General features: G+C 43.4%; 4 protein-coding genes across 6 annotated transcripts; all 4 read left to right on the top strand.

Annotated features, from left to right (window-relative positions):
* The first annotated feature begins 1,529 nt into the window (after positions 1–1,529).
* Positions 1,530–8,144, top strand: atp6v0ca (ATPase H+ transporting V0 subunit ca). The gene is made up of 3 exons (XM_086185939.1): positions 1,530–1,779; positions 5,163–5,346; positions 6,983–8,144. Exons 1-3 carry the CDS (start codon positions 1,704–1,706, stop codon positions 7,185–7,187), a joined length of 465 nt encoding a protein of 154 aa, XP_086042065.1. The 5' UTR covers positions 1,530–1,703; the 3' UTR covers positions 7,188–8,144.
* A 654-nt stretch (positions 8,145–8,798) lies between these two features.
* Positions 8,799–14,545, top strand: spsb3a (splA/ryanodine receptor domain and SOCS box containing 3a). 3 transcript variants are annotated; one of them, XM_086185921.1, is made up of 7 exons: positions 8,799–8,999; positions 10,057–10,262; positions 10,555–10,735; positions 10,900–11,087; positions 11,219–11,321; positions 11,924–12,049; positions 12,187–14,545. In XM_086185921.1, exons 2-7 carry the CDS (start codon positions 10,137–10,139, stop codon positions 12,576–12,578), a joined length of 1,116 nt encoding a protein of 371 aa, XP_086042047.1. In that variant the 5' UTR covers positions 8,799–8,999; positions 10,057–10,136; the 3' UTR covers positions 12,579–14,545. The 3 variants fall into 3 exon arrangements, with proteins under 3 accessions (XP_086042047.1, XP_086042049.1, XP_086042048.1); XM_086185923.1 differs by lacking the exon at positions 8,799–8,999 and adding an exon at positions 9,065–9,192; XM_086185922.1 differs by lacking the exon at positions 8,799–8,999 and adding an exon at positions 9,204–9,612.
* Positions 14,546–14,884: 339 nt separating this feature from the next.
* On the top strand, positions 14,885–17,143 carry mrps34 (mitochondrial ribosomal protein S34). Its single transcript, XM_086185937.1, has 4 exons — positions 14,885–15,010; positions 15,744–16,104; positions 16,188–16,230; positions 16,758–17,143. The coding sequence occupies exons 2-4, from the start codon at positions 15,787–15,789 to the stop codon at positions 17,039–17,041; spliced, it is 645 nt and encodes a 214-aa protein (XP_086042063.1). The 5' UTR covers positions 14,885–15,010; positions 15,744–15,786; the 3' UTR covers positions 17,042–17,143.
* A 1,227-nt stretch (positions 17,144–18,370) lies between these two features.
* Positions 18,371–21,361, top strand: nme3 (NME/NM23 nucleoside diphosphate kinase 3). The gene is made up of 5 exons (XM_086185938.1): positions 18,371–18,496; positions 19,239–19,369; positions 19,531–19,632; positions 19,965–20,077; positions 20,208–21,361. Exons 1-5 carry the CDS (start codon positions 18,394–18,396, stop codon positions 20,323–20,325), a joined length of 567 nt encoding a protein of 188 aa, XP_086042064.1. The 5' UTR covers positions 18,371–18,393; the 3' UTR covers positions 20,326–21,361.
* The last annotated feature ends 20 nt before the right edge of the window (positions 21,362–21,381 follow it).

The following is a 21,381-nucleotide window of genomic DNA, read 5'->3' as shown; positions in this document are numbered from 1 at the left end:
TAAAACCCATAAAAGCCCTGCACAGTGCTGGAGCAGGGAGGAAGCTGGAGTGATGTCACAATAGCTTATAGCTGCTACAATGTAGCGTTCCACATTTTAAGAATACAACACAAAATCAAATAAATTTAATCTCATTTTTGTAGGGGAGGTAGGTTAAAGACTGACACGAACTCAACAAAGACAGAGTGGCAAAGACTTTCATGCTGTGTGTTTCCTACACACCACACATACAATGTACCGAGTCAACAATGTACAATTCAGCCTTTAACTTTTCGGCTCTTTATCAGAGTTTACTTATTACTTATCACAACTCCTGCGGGGTATTGTGTCCTTCCTCTAATGTCTACATGCACTCAGTTGTTATCTTGAGCTGGTTATCACCGAGCAGACTTAGTGCCTTACTTAATGAGACTTTGATTATTTATTTGGTTTGTATCTTGTGTTCCCTGACTGCTACAGTTGACTTGATCTGGATTTCATTATCTAAGAAGAAATAAAATGATACAACTTGGTGTATAAAAGCTTTTGCTGAACTCTGGATTTGATGTGCATCTTGTTTGAAGGAGAACAAAGGAGGTTTCAAAAAATATGATATATAATAAACATAATTTTTTAAGGTGGCACCCCCTTGATCACTGAGATGAGCGGTGAAATGATGAAAAATGAATATTCAAAAATGTTACAAAGGACATCATTTGCTAAACAGAAAGCATATCAGCATCGGCTATTGACTTAGTTGATTTTTGCTGATATTTCTGCAAATAAACTGAAACAATGGCAGCGTCTCACATTTATCTCTGTTATTGACTATTTATAATAAGGACAATAAATAACAAAGCCATAAATTTCATATATAGATTTCTTGGATACGAATTCATTAAAATAAAAAAAAAACAATAATTATGAAATCGAGATTCATAATGAGATCCATCCTATTTCAAATTTAAAACAGAAGTGCAATATAATAGCCCGATTTTTTTTTATTCTATGGATGACATGACTGAATTATTTCATGGAGGTCCATGAAATACTGACTCAAAAATTCTGAACATGTTAGAAATAACTTGTTTGTTAGGTTTCTTCAGATGAAATGATTCCATGGTGAGACCATCACAGCAGGACCCTGCAGGTTTAGCGCGGCTACGTGACTGGACAGCTGGCAAGATAGATAAATGCATGTTTAAATCCAATAGTTGTTGCTGTTCAGATGTATTGACTGTTTGTGGTTTATCTAAATATCTGTATTAAGTAATTAACACATCAGCCTAGAGCGGCCGGGAACGTTTCAACTGCAGGCAGTGCACATGCAGCAGATCATACCACAAAACAAACACTGCGCGCTACACCGCATAGGTTGTGGTGTCACAACCCGCTGTAATGGGTAATATCTGTGAAAATTATTGTGAAATTATATCATATGAATGATTATGTTACCATTAAATACAAAAAAAGGAGAATATATTTTTAGCTTGGTTGTGTCACACACCCCTAAATCCAAGAGATTGGATCATTCGAAGGTGGTTGGTCATGTGACTTTTTCCGTTTCGCCATTTTCCCCTTCTACACCGGTGCTCTTGCTGGTAACGACGTACTCGCCCCCTCTTCGAGTCTTGACCTGCCCTTAGCTAACGGTGGGACTAGGGAAAAGGTTAAAAACGAGCCAGTCTGCTCTGTAGCCGTATCGCCCAGTAATAAGAGCGAGAATGTCTTCTGAGGAGAGCCCCGAGTACTCGCCTTTCTTCGCTGTGATGGGAGCCTCTGCGGCCATGGTCTTCAGCGGTAACTACATCAGCTTCTTCATCTCACATCACAGCTTTGGTGCTTGAATGTTCAAATTAGCTTAGCCTTCCTCCGAGTGCTATTAGAGACGACGGTGCGGGGATCCGTTCAGATTATCCACGGATGAAGCAGAGGTGGTCACGGTTCACACTCCTGGTAGGGATGCGAGTCATTGACGGGGGGAGGTTTCCTCCGATCGACATCAAGCTGCTGACCACCAGCTCCTCACCCCGATGATGCTAACGCTGGCTAGGTGTTTATGATATACCAAGCTAACTGATGCTGCGTGACGCAGAGGCCATCTCCAGTTTGTCATCATGAGGCTATTTTAAGAGTCTTCACACGCTATGAGATTAATATGCTGAGATTGGATCGAACCGGGTTGGATGATATTACAGAGGAGTTAATGTCAGACCTTAACCTCCGTGTGTGAAATTAAAGGGGAAGTCCGTTCGTCCATCCACCCATTCATCCACCCATCCATCCATCCATCCACCCATTCATTCATGGGTGATAATCTGGCCTAGCATGCTCAGTGGGAGGCAGGGTACACCCAGTCTGCCTCAGAGGAAAGGTACCTCTGAACACAATTTACCGGTTCTTTGCGTGCTTATATGGACAGATTATTCACTCTGGATAAGTTCTACTAATCTGTAGGGATAAATATGGCGTCTTACTGGATGAGGTAGAGTCGTTTGTCTGGTAGCTCAAGTATTTCCTGCATAAATAGTTTGCTGATGTGCTTCTCATCCTACTAGTGACAACATGGAGCAGGCTGCTGTTGCAAATGTTGTCTTGGTAGATGTCACAGCGCTTCATGGTGGACGATATCGGCATCTAGATGGGCAAATTACAGCAAATGAGGACTGGTTATCGACCAGGATGCTGTGATTCAATTCATTTCAATACTCTGGGCCACAATTGCGCTATAGATTTAATTTAGAATACATATTTAATTAAAAGGTATTAATATTCATTGATGTAGTTGACTAAATCCCCAGAGTACCTTCTGATATTTGTAATATACTCATGTAAAATTCTTTTACATGAGTAAAGCAATGTTGTTACAAATATCAAAACATCAGTATTTTGAAAGCTGATATTAAATTGTATAATCTTATTTTGCAGTTTGATTTTTTTTTGTATCCAGCCTAAAAGCTCGGACGTCCACGTCCTCTCACACACTCCCTCGAGAATTTGCTGCCCAAACAATACAGATTTATTAAAAAGTTACAAGAAATATATTTTATTTGATGTATTTTTTTTTAACAAATCTTGATTAAGGTCACTCAGAGAGGCAGTTTTCCATGAAATATTTACTGAGTAGGATACTGTGCTGCTGTAATATACTGTTACGCTCTGACTAAATCTGGAATGGAGTCACTGATTTTATTGGCTGATATCTGATTCCAGTTCAGTGCACTGAAGTAACGGTTTAGAAGAAAGTTGTAATATGGACATCAGCCAAGTTGACCGTTGTGATGTAGCAGGACAGCAAACGTTTTGCAAACTCATTATTCTACTTTTTTTTTTTAACCCATATCAGTATTTCATTCCAGAATATTTGCACAACAACACATCCTGTTAGCTTCTTACTGTTGTCCTACTCCACGACAGTTGGCCATTTCCTGGTCTTGATTTCTTACTTTGATCTGCCTTAAATGTCTGTTTGCTCCCGCATCGCGTCCCATTGAGTCACAGCTGTGTGTTAGAGTACGTCACGCTGACGTCATCCAGGTGGCTGACGTCATCACCGACCTCAGAATCCCGACTGTCAAGACTATGACCTTATCTGGTTGGAGGAGATCAGTTGGAGATAGAAGTCAGATCAAAGTCAGAGAAGCTTTGTGATGTCACCCAACTCACGGCCCCTCAAATCCCATAACCAGGAATAAACTGTTTGTTTTTTGTTTTTTTTTTCCTAGCTGCAAACACCGTGTGCTGACTGCGTGTCTGCAGGTCATCCACATGCTCTCATAGTGCGCAACCATCGCAGCTTTCACCAAACTGCGTAGAATTCGGACTTAAACTTCAGAAACGCGCTCGCTCCTGATACATCGTGTCACCATCACAATATCAACCTGAGCCATTATATAACTGTCAAAATACAGTTATTTTCTTTAACTGAACTGCACAAATGTTAAAGGGACAACTTTATTTTTCTAAAGTATTTATTGTTATCGCTATTTATTTCATTTAGTAAAAGTCATTTTGAAATCATTACTATGCAAAAGTTTGGCTTTTGTATACAGTATTTTTTTTAAAGTTTAAATTTATACTTTTGAGTTTGGAAATTTGAAAATGATCAGTAATTTGTATTTTTCTCGATGATCAAGCAAAGAGACTCTCAATACCTATAAATATACATCGTAATATGACTTTTTTTTACCAAATTATCATGCAGCCCACACTTAGCAACGCTAAATGCAGAAGGAAAACAGTTAAAGGCCACATGTGAGCAGACCTTTGATTTGATGCATCATCGCGAAGGCAACTGTGAAGACATCCGTCAGCCTTCGCGTTTGTTTTATATAGATCATTTCTGGCAATAGTACAACATCAAAATACGAGAGAATCAAATCAGGCACTGTGGCCTCCACAATATTTGTGCTGGTGTAGAGTGTATGAATGTAAAGTTGTAAGTTGCATGAAAAGCTTGAACAGTTAGTGACCTTGTGAAAAGTGAGGTGAAGTGAAATCCCACCCTCTGCAGCAAGTGAAGTTGGTAGAAACGATTTATTTGTGACCAGTCCACTGATTTTAGCCTACAAAGCCCTAATAGCTCTGCTGATCGGTACTTCCAATATGGCCTTTATTGGCACTGAGCGCTGGGTTGCCTGACTGCCTTGTTTCCCCCTTAAGTTTGCGCTGCTTTGTCACTGATTGTCCTGTGTTGATCGGTTCTTGTGCATGAGCCACATTTCATGAAATATGGAGAGCTTTGCGACAGACTTAAGTCCTGTTCCACCAACTGCAGCCAGCTAGAGCTCATTCAAGGCCCCTCTGACTGTGTCAAGAATGAATCGTCGCTATAAGCTTATGAGATGGGAGGTGTTGCAAAGGGGGGCTTCGTGGAGACCCATGAGGGGCAGTGTTAGCTGCGAGACATCAGGGAGTCGTGGGCTGCTGGGTGACAACTGTTAATCACTGTTTGCAACGCTCGTCCAGCGGCTTGTGAGGAAAACTGACAAGAAGCACATCTGTGACGGGCTCCTACCAGCGCTCGCTCTAGAATACTTGATTTAATCTTCTAGAACTAATCAAACCTATATTGTGTCTGTTTTTAAGGAACAAATGAAACCTTGTTGGGGTTTTTTTTTCACTTAAATATGACAAAACATGAATTGCTGATATAACAGGAGCCTCTCCTCTGTCTCCCTCAGCATTAGGAGCAGCATATGGAACAGCGAAGAGCGGCACAGGCATTGCTGCCATGTCTGTGATGCGGCCAGAGCTCATCATGAAGTCCATCATCCCCGTGGTCATGGCTGGTATCATCGCCATCTACGGGCTGGTGGTGGCGGTGCTGATAGCAAACAACATCTCCGAGAGAGTCACCCTTTATAAGTAAGTAGAACAACGGTGATCTGTTTCATACGTCCATAATTTCCATTTATGTTGGCGTATGCTAATGAGATTGACAAAATAGATTACATAACCTCCAGCCTCCTTTACTCAGGAACGCATGTTTGAGAAAACAAAATGATGCTACGTTAGATTAGAAGTAGGAAATAATCCTTATTAAGTTTTCTCTAAACTGGACGAGCCACCTTGTATCCTGGTAGACCTTTAATTTTAAATGATGCTGTACTTGATGATGACTATTGAGATACACGCAAGAAATGGGAAGGAAAAGATTTGATATGGCCACACACACACACACACACACACACACACACACACACACACACACACACACTATATAAAGAAGAGTTTGCTATATTATATGGTGTGTTTTCAGCGTGAGCCCCCCACTATATGTATTAACACTACTGTAATCTTTCCCAGGAGACCAGCAGTGTGGTGCTGGCACGTCTTCCTCTAGGGGGGGGAACACAACATGATCCAACACCTAGCGCTCCCCAAAGAGCTGCAATATGACAGTTCTACTCTTGAGTTTGTTTGCAGATTACAAATTAAATAAATATTGCTTGTTGATCAGTGAGTTAGGAGGATTTTAGGTACCAGGGCCTTTTCTTTTTGTGCAGTTTAATTTTCCATCCTTCCATTTTCTATAGTGCTTATCGGGGGGGGGGGGCTGGAGCCTATCATTGGAGCTGACATTGGGTGAGAGGCAGGGTTCACCCTGGACGGGTCGCCAGTCCGTCGCAGGGCCAGCAGGAACAATTAGGGGTTCAGTGTCTTGCTCAAGGACACTTGGTCACCGGGGGAAGTGAGGATTGAACCTGCTGGACAGCCACTCTACCACTGAGCAGTGCCACCCCTCCGCAATTAATATTCATTTCCATCATTTTTAAACTATTGTAAGCACTTTCCTAATGAATCAAAATACTGCACAGCAAACAAAATAATAATAAAAAAAGATTTGTATTCTTTCAAATAGCTACTACAGACAGTATTCATCCGTATTCACGTTGAGAGGACCGCCCTATCACAGCCTCCACCGACCGAGTGGCAGAACTCGGGAGCGTGTTTCTAATCACGACATCATCAATGGTTAACGTGAGCATCCTGAAACTTGTCCAGCTGCGGTCGAGGATCAACTTCTCAGTCCTGCAACAGGACACAAACCCAAAGTCTCCTCCCCTGTGGCTGCGTGAGGACAAGATCGTCACTCCTGGATGATTGAGTTTGATTCAGCAGAAGCACCCACCTTGAGCATATTAAAGCCTTGTCGTTATTGATTGAAGTGATTCAACTGTGGCAAATTGGCATCACTCATCTTGATGTGCAATATTCTCAAGGGAGTATTTCATAATTTTGTGCTGTATATTTGTTATGTTTCTGGACTAGAAGTGCCAGCAAATGCATTTCTATATTTCGACAGGACCTCTGTCCTCTGTTCGTGGTCTTCGCCGAGCTAAAAGAACAAGCTGCTAAGGACCCACAGGGATGCTGGCACTTGGTCTCTGTTCTGGGTGTTAAAACTATCTTTGAGCCGACACTTGGTACAGCTTTCAAACATGCCGCCGTCCTGCTACCTGTCACTTCCTCTTCAATTTGTTATGTTTTCATCCAACAGGAGTTTCCTGCATCTTGGCGCTGGTCTGAGCGTGGGCCTCAGCGGTCTGGCAGCCGGCTTTGCCATCGGCATCGTTGGCGACGCAGGCGTGAGGGGTACTGCCCAGCAGCCCCGGCTTTTCGTGGGCATGATCCTGATCCTGATCTTCGCCGAGGTGCTGGGTCTTTACGGCCTGATCGTGGCTCTCATCCTATCTACAAAATAAGTGTCTGCATCACCGCCACCATGTCATTCATTCCACATCAGAGCAGCAAGAACAAATAGATTTTCACCTACTTCCATGACACCCCGCGGATCTGACAGGATGGGATGGCAGCAGAAGCATGTCGACAGCTCGGTCATCAGTAGATGTGAATCGCTCCATGTTGTTTAAATCCATCCAGTCGTGTCAGGTGTGGTGTACAGAGCGGGCGTGAAGATGTATTGGTTGTTGTGGGATGATGTGTGGACAGTCTGCCTGACTTGTTGTCTGATCTTATCCTGTACAGTGGTCCAGAGTCCCTCCACCCCTTGTAAATGTAGTAACCAGTCTGTGCTGTGAGTATCAACGTTGACCCCTCTGCCCACTCCCCCTCCTTTATCTTTGTTTTTCCGTCGGTGGTTTTGTCATCCTCATCCAAGACTGCCGAGGAATCGTGCACATTAGTATTTAATTTTTTTCCATGTTTTTTTTTTTTTTTCGGGGGACCATTTTTGAATCTCAGTGGTGAGGAGCTATCAAGACCTTTTCTTTTTTTCACTATTTATGGAAAGCTATGAAGATTTTGACTTAATGAAACTGTCTAAATGGAAAACTTTATTGAATACCCTATATACATAAAAATATATAAATTATCTGTGTATAGTTAGATGAATTGCACTGTGGGTAATTGTTCTAAGTGCTTGAAATTCCTCTGGATGTAGTGATTTATCAATGGAGGATGTCCACATGTCGATATGGTGTGTGTGTGGGTGGGTATGTGCGAGTGTGGGTGTATGTATGTGTGTGTGTTCATAGGTGAAAGGTGATTTATGTTTAATATGACATTCTAAAACACTAGTATCGTTAACCTGTAGTGCTGCTGTCTTGATTTTTGTTTTTTTGTTTGTTTGTTTGTTTGTTTAAGCTCACTGTTTGGCCATGCTTGTCAGATTTCCAAATAAAACTCAACCTCCTCCAGAACATCGTCGTCCAGCCTTTTATGTTTAAAAAAAAAAAGATGAATGTGTGTATAAAGGAGATATAATGATTGATAGCAATAGCCGAATACAAGCAGTTAAAACCTCAACATAGAGGTACAAGTCACCTTTAATTAGACACTGGGTTCTATGGGGGAATATATATGTATGTATATGTATACTTTAAGTGGATATTAATAATCATATACATCTTGGAGTCTAGTTTTATCTTATGATGATGTGGTTTTGCTCTCGCATATTTTACAAATACAACAGGAATATATCCCTCTTGCAGTAGAATCAGTGGATTTATATTTAGACACTTGCTATTCATTTTGCAAAACGAATTTGAAAATATTTTTAAAAACATCTTTGAACAAATCACACGCATGTAGAATATCTGCACGATACCTTTGTTGGTATTTTTATGTACATTTTATATTCTTTTACCTCCTTCCACCTCTACTGTCGGTACATTGTACATTATTTTTGTTCAGTACTGTCGTTTTTGTGCTTTTATCACAGTTTGTTTTTTTTTACTTCCTTGTAATACCGCATGGGTACTTCTACTGATTAAAAGCACAATTAATAAAGTAGGTATAATCCCAGTCCTCCGTGATCGTGGTACTGAGTTCGTGAGAAGTTCCTGAATGGGAGCTCCGTCTGTCTGATAGCCGCCTGCCTGTTATTGTTTACGCTCGGACTGATGGAAAGTAGGTCATTGAAAAGGAGAAGCGAGCTCAGCCACTCATTCATTTGACGTGTATTGTGTGTCTCGGAAAAGCTTCCCTCAAGGAACGACGTCTGTGTGTTGTTGCCGGTGATTTTTTCGTGATTATCGGCCGTGAACACCGGGCAGGTAACGCTACATTTATACTCGCGTTCATATCTGCACACAGCTAACAAAAGCTAACTAGCTTGTTTACGCTGGGTCTGCATCTCCATCCAAGCTTCCGCTTTCGATTACTCTTTATTTTTTTTTAATCTTGCTTAAAACTGTCGATGTTCGGTTGTCAGCGAGGCTGCTCGTGTATGAAGCTATTTATTAACAGGTGGCCATCCGTTTGGCTTGAATTAAGATGTCACTGACATTTTTATAGCCGGCTAAGACGTTTGCTAGCGTTAGCCGCTCAAGTTAGCTAGGCAAGGAAAACATATGCCGAGGAGTCACTGTCGATGCCATGCATTTGTGGACTGTCAGCTGATTAACAGCTGTTATAAAGTGTGTAACAGTTTAACAGAACAGACATATGCGTGAAATACGTGTATATATAAGTTGAAATGGAAATGAATAGCGTTAAACTACTTATTACTTGATGCAATGCTGTTATTGGAAATATGAAGCTGAAATGTTCCTTTTTGTGTCGAGCTTTCCTGATACATAACGAACAGTCATGACTATAAGTATCATACAGTCTTTGTAAATAGGATGACAATCTGATTGTAAAATCCTGCTAATACCTCGAACCAAGGTAAAGTCAGAAAATATGTACTCCTACACACATTATTTGAGCGTCTTTTTACCTACCATCATGATTAGAAGACAGGAAATGCCGCTATTTTGGTTTATATAAATTCTAGAACACTGAAATGTAAGGTCCTTATTTCCATCTGAACATTTCCTCATATTTGGATGCTTTCAGATGACTATTACCTGGATTAAAAACACACACGATAGGACCACAGGCTTATTCTTTCTATTTTATCTGGAAACTTTTTGCATCAATTGAATCTCAGGAATTTTTGCTCAATATGTCACACAAAAATCCTCTTAAACATATCAGTTGTGTGCATAACAAAGTGCTCTGCCGGGCTGTGGACAGTTTTAGTGAATATGCAGACCAAAAAACTTCAAGCAGCAGTGTTTAAACGCAGTTGATCTGTAACAGTTGTTGACACCTGTCTTTCTCTTGCAGCTGCTGGGCGGATGCTGTTCTTTCAGCATCTGGACTAAACATTGACCTGCAAGACATTCATTGGTGAGACTGTTGCAGCCATGTCCAGGCGAAGCAGGAACAGCCGTGCGTGGCGATACGTTTGGGGTGGGATACGAAGGGATGCTGATGCCCGAGCCCTGGTGTTGGCTGCTGAAAGTGAAGAGTGGGGCTATGAGCGTCTAGAGGTAAGATGCTCTTGAGATGAGATGACTTGATCAGGAGACGGGATGGGTCAACAAGAGCAGGCTCCCCCAGGGTACCTGTTGAAAAGTTTGCCACTGGCCTTTGTAAACGCAAATATATTTTTCTGTGCTAATATTTGGTTCTTTTCAACAATACGTCTGTTATTTTCCAGTATAAAACTTAAATTGGCATTTATTCTTCAATGCCTTTTTTGCTCTGTAACCTGCTGACATCAAAACATGTTGTTATATAAGCAATGCTGCTGCTGACATTTGAGTTTTCGTTGTCCCTCAGTACAGTGATTCAGACTCAGAGGCTGACTTCTCAGCAGTGATGGTTCCTCCAGTCCCCAGCGCAGTGCCTGTCACAGGAGAGTCCTACTGCGGCTGCGATTCTCAGGCAGACGCCAGCTACAACCCTCGTCTGCGAGGTTTTCACCAAGTTAAGGACTGTCACTGCGGCGAAGATGACCAAGGTAGAACACAGCTGGTGCCCTTCGGTGTTGGTCTATTTGTCAGTGAAGAGATTTCATGCATTCAGCCGTGTTATATTCTTGGCTAAGTGATAAGAAAATAATTGTGTGTGTGCGATTTGAAATACCAGTGAGCTTTAAATCTTAAAGAGACTTTTATGTTTTAGATTTTGACTGGGTTTGGGACGCCAGCAGCCGATCGACAGCAACATTACTGAGCTGTGACAATCGTAAAGTGAACTTCCACTCTGAATACAGCTGTGGCACAGCTGCCATCCGTGGCTCCAAGGAGCTGGCTGAAGGGCAACACTTCTGGGAGATCAAGATGACTTCCCCAGTCTACGGGACAGACATGGTAACCCTCGACTCCTGTCCCTCCATGCTAGGCTGTCTGTCCCTGTAGAAATCAAGTTTTTAAAAGGAAAACTAAAACACATTTGTTTGGAAGTTGATTTGTTTTCTAAATTGCTGTTTCTTGCTGTACAGATGGTTGGAATCGGTACTTCTGATGTCAACCTGGATAAATACAGACATACCTTCTGCAGCCTGTTGGGGAAAGATGCGGACAGTTGGGGTCTGTCTTACACTGGTAAGAGAAACGCACACACTCACTGACATTTCGTAAGATTTACATCCCCCCTCGACACATTACGAGAGACAATCTTCTGTTTCCTACCTGAAAAAAATCTAAACTCACCCTGTGACCTGCAAAATGCTGACTTTATGCAATAAATATCTAGCTTTCTAGATACAGATAGATAGATATCTATTACTTAAAATAGCACTTGTCAGGAACCAGTTCTGTTGCCAGAACAACAGCTGAAAATGTCCTGATGATTCCTGTGGGCTCACGACATTGAAGGTTGTACAGGCTGTGGATGCATTCGTTTTTGTAGGTAAAACTCAAACAGTGAGAGCAGCCTGCAGGAAGAGCGGCTGCTCAGCTGTCAGTGGGACCTTTGTCTCCAGTTGTTTGGTTTTTTTTTTTAACTCACTCGCCCCAACTTATTTTATTTTCTAGAAAGTTGACGCCAAAGCAGCTGCACATGCATCATGACTACATGGGCTGTGTATTTAATTTGGAGAAAATACATTTCTGGTCGCAGCTACTCACTCAGATCTCAAGACAAGAAGGGAGCAGCAGTTATTGTTTAAACAGGACGTGATGATTGGCTGTCTTCCTTCTGCCAGGCTTGTTGCATCATAAAGGAGACAAGGTGAACTTCTCCTCCCGGTTTGGACAAGGCTCCATCATTGGAGTCCATCTGGATACGTGGCACGGCACACTTACTTTCTTCAAGAATCGCAAGTGTATAGGTTAGTACTGGCATGTAACTTACAGTACGACATTTTTATGATCTCATACTACAAGAAACTCAGTTTTACAGGTGTAGTTTTAGTTAACACATTGACAACAGTGCAATACTGCAACACAATATGTCTCCATTTTCTAGGTGTTGCTGCCACAGAGCTACAGAATAAGAGGTTTTATCCAATGGCGTGCTCCACGGCAGCCAAGAGCAGCATGAAGGTGATCCGGTCTTGCTCTGCACCCACCTCCCTGCTCTACTTGTGCTGTGCTCGCCTCCGCCAGCTGCTGCCAGACTGTATAGACACCCTGGACGTGCTGCCGCTGCCCCCGGGCCTTCGTCACTTGCTACACAACAAACTGGGTTGGGTGCTCAGTCTGAACAGCGGCACCACAGAGGAAACACCAGATGGGCCCGAGCGCCCCTCCTGCTTGCCTGACCCTCCGCTAGCCGGACCGTCATCCTCCGAGAGCGACTCAGAGGGGTGTACGTCTGACCCCGAGGCCTGCCAGAGGAAGAGATGCCGCTGGACATGACTGGACTGGATTCCTACCTCCCCTTAAACACTGGCAGAGGGTAACTGTCCCGTGGCATCTAATCTCTCCGACCTGCCTCAAGCTTTCCTCCACCTCATGTTCTCCAGTAGTGAAGAAAAGAACCAGGATCAGGTCAGAGCGGCACATGGGCGGGAAGCTGTGACGGCAGTTCTCTTTTTACTGTGATCTTCTCTCATGCCATGCAAACATCTTCACGCTCACCACTTCCAAACCAGCTTCTGTATCAATGAAAAGATAGTTTTATTTTGTTAACATAGTTTATAGCAGATTTGCTTCCTTCATGAACAGCCATTAGAGAAAGCTCTGTACAGTGTAACACTGAAGTATGCGGCCATATTTTGGTGGTCATCCTGCTATATTTGGGGGAAAAAAACAAGTGTTTTCCAAATCACATTGCTACTGTCTGTGTTTCATCTTGTATGCAAATAATGTATATTATTCATATTAATGTTATCAATGCAGTATCTGAATAATCTGTTACCTATTTTTACTGGAGTCTGCAATGTTCTGTCGTGTGCCAAAGTGAGAATGAGTGCAACTAGACAGGAAGTGACACGTCATAGGTGTGCCCCCCCCCCCCCCCCCCCCCCGCTGGTCATAGCTCTGTAGCTTAAACTGTCAACGTATAGCATCCAAAGAGGTGCATGTCACATGATTTAGTCCTCAAAATGGGGGGGGGGGGACTTTTTAGTTTTCTTTTTTTTTTAGAAAATCATTCCTGTCAATCATTTAATGAAACTTTTAAGTCCGATCATGTCACTCAAATAAGAGCACGACCGATTTTAAGTAATATCTCATTGCTGTTACATCTTTTTAACCTTTGAAAAAAGACTTCACTGACAAAATATGAAATATAAACAGTCTGAATGCTTTTCTTTTGTACAAATGTATTGGTATGTATTGATGTTCTTTTCGTTTTTCCAAAGCCTTACTCTTATCACTTCATCTGCCATTCTTTATTTGACTGGAATTCTTTAAGGTCACGCTCTCTCTTAAATCCCTCGTGCATCAGATGCTGGGACCTCGTCGTCCTAAAAGGTGTCATTCAAATGTTCTCACTTTCCCCGTCGGAGGGGAACACCCACTGGCCAGAGTTTGACTTCAGTAGTAACTCTGTGTGTGTGTGCTTAGTGTGCTCTGACAATGCTCATTTAGTCAAACCATGGCTAAAAACACAGTTTTCACGTTCTACGAGTGTCTGCTGACAATCATATCTGACTGAAGTTAGCCATATTTGAACATCTCTTACCACTGGACCAAACTTTGTGTATGGACACTGCAGTAGATGTGTGTGAGGTTCTTCTGAAAATAAGTTTTCAGTGTTAAATTTTTTTTTAACGATTCTTAAATGCAGCACAGCCACTATAATTACTAAGAATATAAAAAGAAAAGAAAAGATTAGTTGTCATTTCATTTGCTCAAGTGCTCATTGAAGACTAAAGCCATTCTTAGCTTGGGAGGAGCGCTTGAATCGTCATAATAAAAGTATTGAAACAGTGTTTTATCCAAGTGTGGATGCTGCAGAGTCAAAAATCACTCCTCAAGATCTTCTTCAGGAAGATGCAAAGACTTAACGGTACTATGCAATGTGGGTGTTTTCTGAGGTAAAGGTTTCCAGATGGAATTAGTATGGATCAACATGGTGATGGTACCTGGTGGTGTCAGGTGACTGGTTAATCCCAATCTTCCCTCTAGATCCAGTAATGTTACAGCAAGGAGGTTAGTTGTTGTCCAGCAGATGTATTTTTGTCGTCTTTCACAGTATTAGTCTTCACATTAATGCATCCAAGCACTTTTTCTTACCGTTCTACTGTAAATAGGAAATATTCTCAATGTTTCTTCGATACGTGTCATATTAATAATACTGTATGTGAAGGCCTTTACTTGCCTTTTTCTGTATAACTTATCAGCATGATTTCCAGCTGAAAATAAAATGAATGATACATATGCACAAGCAGAATGGTATCTTGGTAATTCTTGGAGTTTACCTCCATTGTTAGCCTCAAGACTTGCACTGAACATACGGGTGGTTGAGTTTGCAGATGTTGCTCACACATGCACCGGCAGGCTTATCCAAACATGGCCATATTTCTCTCCATTAAAATTTTACTACTGTTGAGTTCACCACTGTAAATTCATGAGAACAATGTTGGACAGCATCAATTTCACTTGTACGTGTTGGTTTAAATTTAGTTACAAACTCCGTGAAACCTTTAATAGGTTCTGTATCAATGAATTGTAAGAGTTGGATACCTGTGGTACTGTACCATTATGAAACCCGTCTTCTTCACGCGGAACTGAAAGCTCACAGTGAATTTACACGGAATATTACAGATCCGGACCACGGGAGCGGAAGTAACTGGCCGTGCGGAGGTCAAGGGGGAATAGGCTCTGCGTCTCAAGACTTCCAGGTATTTAAAACTCCAGACTGTCATAGAGTGAATTCGTTGTTCGACAGCAGGTGTTAAACTCAAGGCACAAACGATGTTACATGCTAACGCTCGCTAGCAGACGCAGTTCAGCCTTGCTACGTCAGAGCTAACGGCATCATGTGTTGACAGTCCGCGCTACTCAGAGGAAACGTGCCAAACAGAAATAGAGACGCAACACTTACGATTCACAAAACATCAGTGCACGTGTACATCATGGATTAGGCTAATGAAATCTAAAATATAGAATTAAGTGCATTAAAATGAAACGTCAGGAGCAGCCAAGGAGAGACAGGATGTGTGGAGGATACGGGATGTATTATTTAACCGCGGACTGTCGTCGCATTCAAATATTTCCAGAGACAGGAACGTAATAACCCACCGACATTCCAGAACATCCCACTGATGACGAACTGGGACATTTCTCCCTGTAACTGTGCGCTCAAGCTAACGAATCGAGCCCCGAATTTTGTCACGTACTTAGACGTAGATCCTCATCCTAGTACCAAACTGCTCCCTGATCCTTTGGGTGACCTGCAGATCCAAGTGTCCCATCAGGACTTCCACTCCACCGGCTCCATAGGGCTCTCTATGGGAAGGTGCTTCTCCAATGTGCAGGGGTCCATTAGCTCCATCTGTTAGCCCCCACTAGTCATCACCTGTATGCGTAGGTGGTCACAAGATGCTGTTCTAAAATCACCTCTGACTTTTTTAGGAAAAGGTGTTCATTGGTTAGGGGAACTTGATATCACACCATCATGGCGAGGAAGAAGCGAGTTCGTCTCATAGCAGAGATGGCAAAGAAGATCCGGGCTTACAGAGAACTAAAGAACCGTCCCCGGGAGTCCCAGAAGTACGCGTTGGACTATGAGACCATGAGACGGCCCTATACGGGGAAGATGCTGCCTGTGCTGGCCTGGAAGGACGTCAGCAGGGAGAGCAACCTCTTCTCCCTGTTGGCCAGCATGAAGATGTTCGGAATGGGCCGCATCTTCACCCGTAAATCTTGGCTGGAGGACCACATGGAGCCCAGCTACTGGCAGATCACCAAGGTCAAAGTGGACTACATAGCTGAGGTGAGAGCTGCTACAACCACACACACACACACCTGCAAGTCCTCTGTGAGCTGGGTAAAGGACACCTGTCTTGTGTTTTCTAGAACATGGATCACGGCAGAGCCTGGGGCATCCTCACCTACAAAGGTGAGAATCCAGAACTGTTAGACCCAGAATCTCTTGAACGAATTTTGTTTTTGGGGGTGACAAACGCATTTAGTATTTCTCTACAGGGAATGATGACCTATGACCTATGACTAGTTAGCTTGAAATAACTAGACAACTTCACATCAGAGCTACTGCTAAAAATGGTTTCCATTCTTGATTAGTTAAGTGATAATTTTGTGAACGGGTGAGTTATTAATTATCAAGTTATTCAAAAATATTTGATGGCCATTTTTTGGGGGGGGGGGTGTGGTTTCATTTTGTATTTATTTATTTTTAATTATTTCACTTTTTGTTTTATTTTTTTACTGAGAAGTTTAAAACAAATCTATTCACAAGTTTGTCTTAATGACGCTATTTCCTGAATTATTTTATGATCATAATATATTTAGGAATACTTTATATTATCACAGAAAGCTGCATCTGGGACACCAGTTATCATCAACTTCTTGACTTGTGATGTTCCAGCGAGTGTTACTCATCCTGCTGTTCTCTCTCGTCTTCGCCAGGTAAACAGGAGAGTGAGCCCAGAGAAATGGACAAGGTGATGTACCACGACTGGCGCCTCATCCCCAAACACTTAGAGCAGCAGTTCAAGGACTTTCAGCCTCCTCCCCCTCCGCCGACGCGTTTCGTGCCGTACCCTCCTCTGCTCCGCGCCATGCTGCTGGCCAAACACAAGAAAGCGGGACACGGCGATATGGCAGAGGAACCGGCGCTGCCTTTATCCAGGGAAATTCTGCTCATGAAAGAGGATCTCCAAAGCCAAGATCAGGAGGGGACGGCGGTGTGACGGAAACAGCTGTAATATCTTCTTTCAAGTAGTGTTTGTTTGTGTAATGTAATGTATGTAAATGTGCTAATTATTAAAGTTTCTGCTGCAATGTGGCAACTCTTGGTGAATTTTGATGAGTTTCTGCTCCCTTTACAAACTACCACTCCTATTAGATATCAGCTCTGACGGTAAAAACTGAATTAGTGAATGAGTTCATATCTGACAACTGCGTTGACCTTCTCTGTCTCACAGAAACCTGTCTGTGTGATGATGAGTGAGTCAAAATGAATCCACTCTTCCCAGTCACATTAACACTTGTATTTCTTGAGGCGGGGCAGCACGGTGGTGCAGTGGTCAGCACTGTGGCCTCACACCAAGAAGGTTCTGGGTTTGAGTCCCAGCTCCAGCACAGGATCTTTCTGTGTGGAGTCTCCATGTTCTCCCTGTTCCTGTGTGGGTTCTCTCTGGTACTCCAGCTTCCTCCCACAGTCCAAAGACATCAAGAGGGGATGAGGCTGATTGATACTCTAAATTGACCGTAGGTGTGACTGTGAGTGTGAATGGTTGTCTGTCTCTATGTGTTGGTCCTGGGATGGACTGGTGACCTGTCCAGGGTGAACCCTGAAGGCTGCTGGGATAGGCTCCAGCCCCCCTGTGACCCTTAACAGGAATAAGTGGAAGACAATGGATGGATGGATTTCTCAAGGCTCTGGTTTTCTTAGTTTGTCTCCTCCAGCCTGGAAAACTCTACAGCCACTCTTATTTATTAGTGTGTACCGCCCTCCTGGTCCTTACTCTGAGTTTATATCCAGTTTAGTTCTTAATCAGATGAAGTCATTCTTGTAGGTTACTTCAATATTCATGTGGATGTCGATAAGGACAGTCTGGGTGCTGCATTTCTCTCTACTCTAGACTCAATGGGTTTCCATCAGTCTGTCCATGAACCCACTCATGTCCTCGTCCTCACATGTGTGGAACTGAAGCTGAACATCTAGTTGTATGTCCGCAGACGCGCTTTGATCTGACCATCAATTAACCACCTCATTGACTACACTCCAATAAGGAAAACCTGAGTTTCCAGATGTTTGTCTGCTCACACCTGTACACCTGTCTCAACTTTTTCCACTGTGCCCCCCCCCTCTGTCTGTCTGTCTGTCTCTCTCTCTCTCTCTCACACACACACACACACACACACACACACAAAACTGTCATTTAAGATATCCACAACTTCATTCCCCCTAGGACGAGTGCCCCCCCCCCCCCCCATACAGCTGATATCAGATAACTTGTTTTAAGTTTCATCAGCACAATGTCATTTCTTGAACTCTCTCTGCGACCTGGCCACGTGCCTACGTTTAGGGAGAATTCCTATGCGGCGTACGTGCTTACGTCACACCCCGTCTATCGTGCTCCGTCCACCGGCAACGATGATCTGCTTCTTTCTGTCAATATTTGCGTACTTCTTTCAGCCAGGTTGGTGGTTTATCTCTTCATACCCTCCATTTATAAGCTCTCCCGCCTCCGGTCCGATGTTCATACGGGATCGTGTGCTCAGCAGGGTGCCGGGACGGACCGTGTCGGCTAGCAACGGAGGAGCCGGTGAAGCTAAGGGGTCGTTTTCTGATGTGATGGAGCTTTTCACTCGCTCGCCTCCGTGTTTAACACCAGCTGGATAGAAACACTCGGGTCTTAGGTTGTCGTATTAACACCGAATGGGCTTTTTAACGCTCGATGACGTTTTAGCCCGTGGGTGGTGTGACGTGTCACGGCGCGCTTTGGCTAACAACTTCAGACATAGATAAATTGATTCATCTTATCTTTGTGAGGGCAGTCACTGGAATAAGAACCTCTCAGTCCATCCTGGAGCCGAACCCTGTCAGCCTAAAATGTAACCCTTTATATGGTCTCTCTCTCTCACACACACACACACACACACACACACACACACACACACACACACACACACACTCGGGTAGGAAAGACTTGATGATGGTGCTTGCATGACATTTTGTTTTCATACTGATAGTTTAATTGGAATGCTTCTCCACAGGCTGCGCGCACGACATAAAGTTCACTGCCGACTCTCGTAACAGACGTCAACAAACGTCACCCGGGCGTCATCCAACATTCACGACCTGCCAGCTTGACTCGCGTTAGTCCCAGACTCTGCGTCCTAGTTTGAGTTGATGTCTTCATCGTGTGCTTTGGCCTCCAGGCTGGACCGGTGTGAACGAGCGCACCTTCATCGCAGTGAAACCGGATGGCGTGCAGCGCAGGTTGGTGGGGGAAGTCGTGCGGCGCTTTGAGAGGAGGGGCTTCAAACTGGTGGGCCTCAAACTGGTGCAGGTAGGTTAAGTTTGGCCGTTCCTCTGCGAACGTTGGATCGTGAGTGACCCCTGACTCAAATTAATGCAGCCGGCTTGTATTCCATATATGGTGTGTGTGTGTGTGTGTGTGTGTGTGTGTGTGTGTGTGTGTGTGTGTGTGTGTGTGTGTGTGTGTGTCAGGCGTCTGAGGACCTTCTCCAGCAGCACTATTGTGACCTGAGCAGCAAACCCTTCTTCAGTGGTCTTATTCGCTTCATGAGCGCTGGACCAGTGGTTGCCATGGTGAGATTCATCTGCATTAGTCAGTGTACATGTGGCTCCGCCCCCTCAGGCCTTTTTCTTTTTTAAATTCCCTCATGCAAATAGCTCATGTTTTACAGGCGTGTTGTGTGTGCGGGATTACTCAAAACTATGAGGTTGATTTTCACCAAACTTGTTGCCTCCCAGTGGGTGGACCAGTTTATCTCAGATTGTTACGCCTCTGTTCCAGCAGTAGGTGTCCTACCAGCACAGCGCTGTTGACTCATCAACTCGAGTGTTGGATGTGTGTGTGTGTGTGTGTGTGTGTGTGAGAGAGTGAAAGTGTAGCTGGTAATGCTGCAGTGTTTGCTCAGGTGTGGCAGGGGCTGGATGTGGTCAAGATGGCCCGCACCATGCTGGGAGAGACGAACCCTGCAGACTCGCTGCCTGGAACCATCCGAGGTGACTACTGCGTGGACGTGGGCAGGTGAGATCCCCTGATTCCGCTGCAGAGAATTGTTTTGTTTATGCCATTTGATTTAGCGTGATTGAAAAGATCTCACCACACATCTCACACATTTTTTTCAAAAAAATGATTTGTCGGTTCCGTGTGGCAGAAATGTGATCCACGGCAGTGACTCGGTAGAGACAGCCCAGAAGGAAATCTCGCTATGGTTCAGGAAGCAGGAGCTGCAAAGCTGGGAGGACAGCAGCCGCCCCTGGATCTACAACTGATGCTCCCCCCGCGCGTGCGCACGTGTGTGTGTGTCTCTCCGTCGTGTGTGTCCTGCAGCTGTACAGGATGTGTTCAAGTGTCATTACAAGACGGATCACAAATGCTGCTTTCCAGCTACTTGGGGGATGAACTTCCACCGCTGCCTTGCTGCATCTCTCGCCGCTGCTGCTTCTTCTGAATTCCTCATTAGTGTTGTTACGTCTGGCGAACTGAAAGCAAAGTGCACTAATGTAGCAATAAATTGTTTTTTCAGAACACTAATTCAGTTTTTAAGCAATAAAATTATGCCCTTGATTTCAAAAAAGAAAGTAAGATGCTGCATTTACTTCTACTTTATTAAAGGTTAGAGAAAACTTGCAATGTCGTCAATAAAGCTTCAGATGTATTTCTGTAGTGGATTTTTTACTGACCTCGGAAACTGGCATTGCATCTTCTTCTCTGCCAGCAATAAGATTGTTGGGTGTGTTGTGAAAGCCCAGTGTTTCTCCTGCAATAATCTGCCATCACCTTGTGATTCCAGAAAGCAGAAAGAGTCAGCCAGTTATATTTAGCTTGAAGCTAATAGAGACTGAAAGCTAGCAAGGGCGAAACTGGAAAAAAAACAAAATCCGTTCATCAACTTCAACTGCGTTGTCTGGTCTCATGAATAAGACGTGAATCATCCTGAGAGGTTGTAAAATGATTTTGGATTTTGTTAGCTAGTCATCGTTAGCTTGAAGCTAAATATTCATGGCTGGCTCTTCCTGCATTCTGGAGTCACAATGAAGTGATTAAGGAGGGAAAAAAACACCTTTGTGAGCTTAAGGCACTTATTTTGATTACTTGAAAGGTAAAATACACTTTTTGGTGTAAATGTTGCTTTAAATTTGGATGTATAAGATTGTTTCTCTAACAGATTTGGACACATCTGGGACCACTTGAATGTAACATTGTCAAATATGACCTGTAGCATCTCTCCAGAATCCTCATCTCAGCTGTGCTGATGCTCGCTTTGTATTGGACTTGTCGTACAACTAAAAAATAAAACCATGAAATTCTTTTAAAAATGATCCTCG

The sequence above is a fragment of the Aulostomus chinensis genome, chromosome 18, assembly GCF_037954235.1.
Source record: "Aulostomus chinensis isolate RoL2024-O1b breed Wild chromosome 18, RoL_Achi_v1.0, whole genome shotgun sequence".
In the NCBI taxonomy this organism is placed as follows: Eukaryota; Metazoa; Chordata; class Actinopteri; order Syngnathiformes; family Aulostomidae; genus Aulostomus; species Aulostomus chinensis.
Note: the sequence above shows the minus strand (reverse complement) of the source record. Positions and strands in the feature narration are given on the sequence as shown.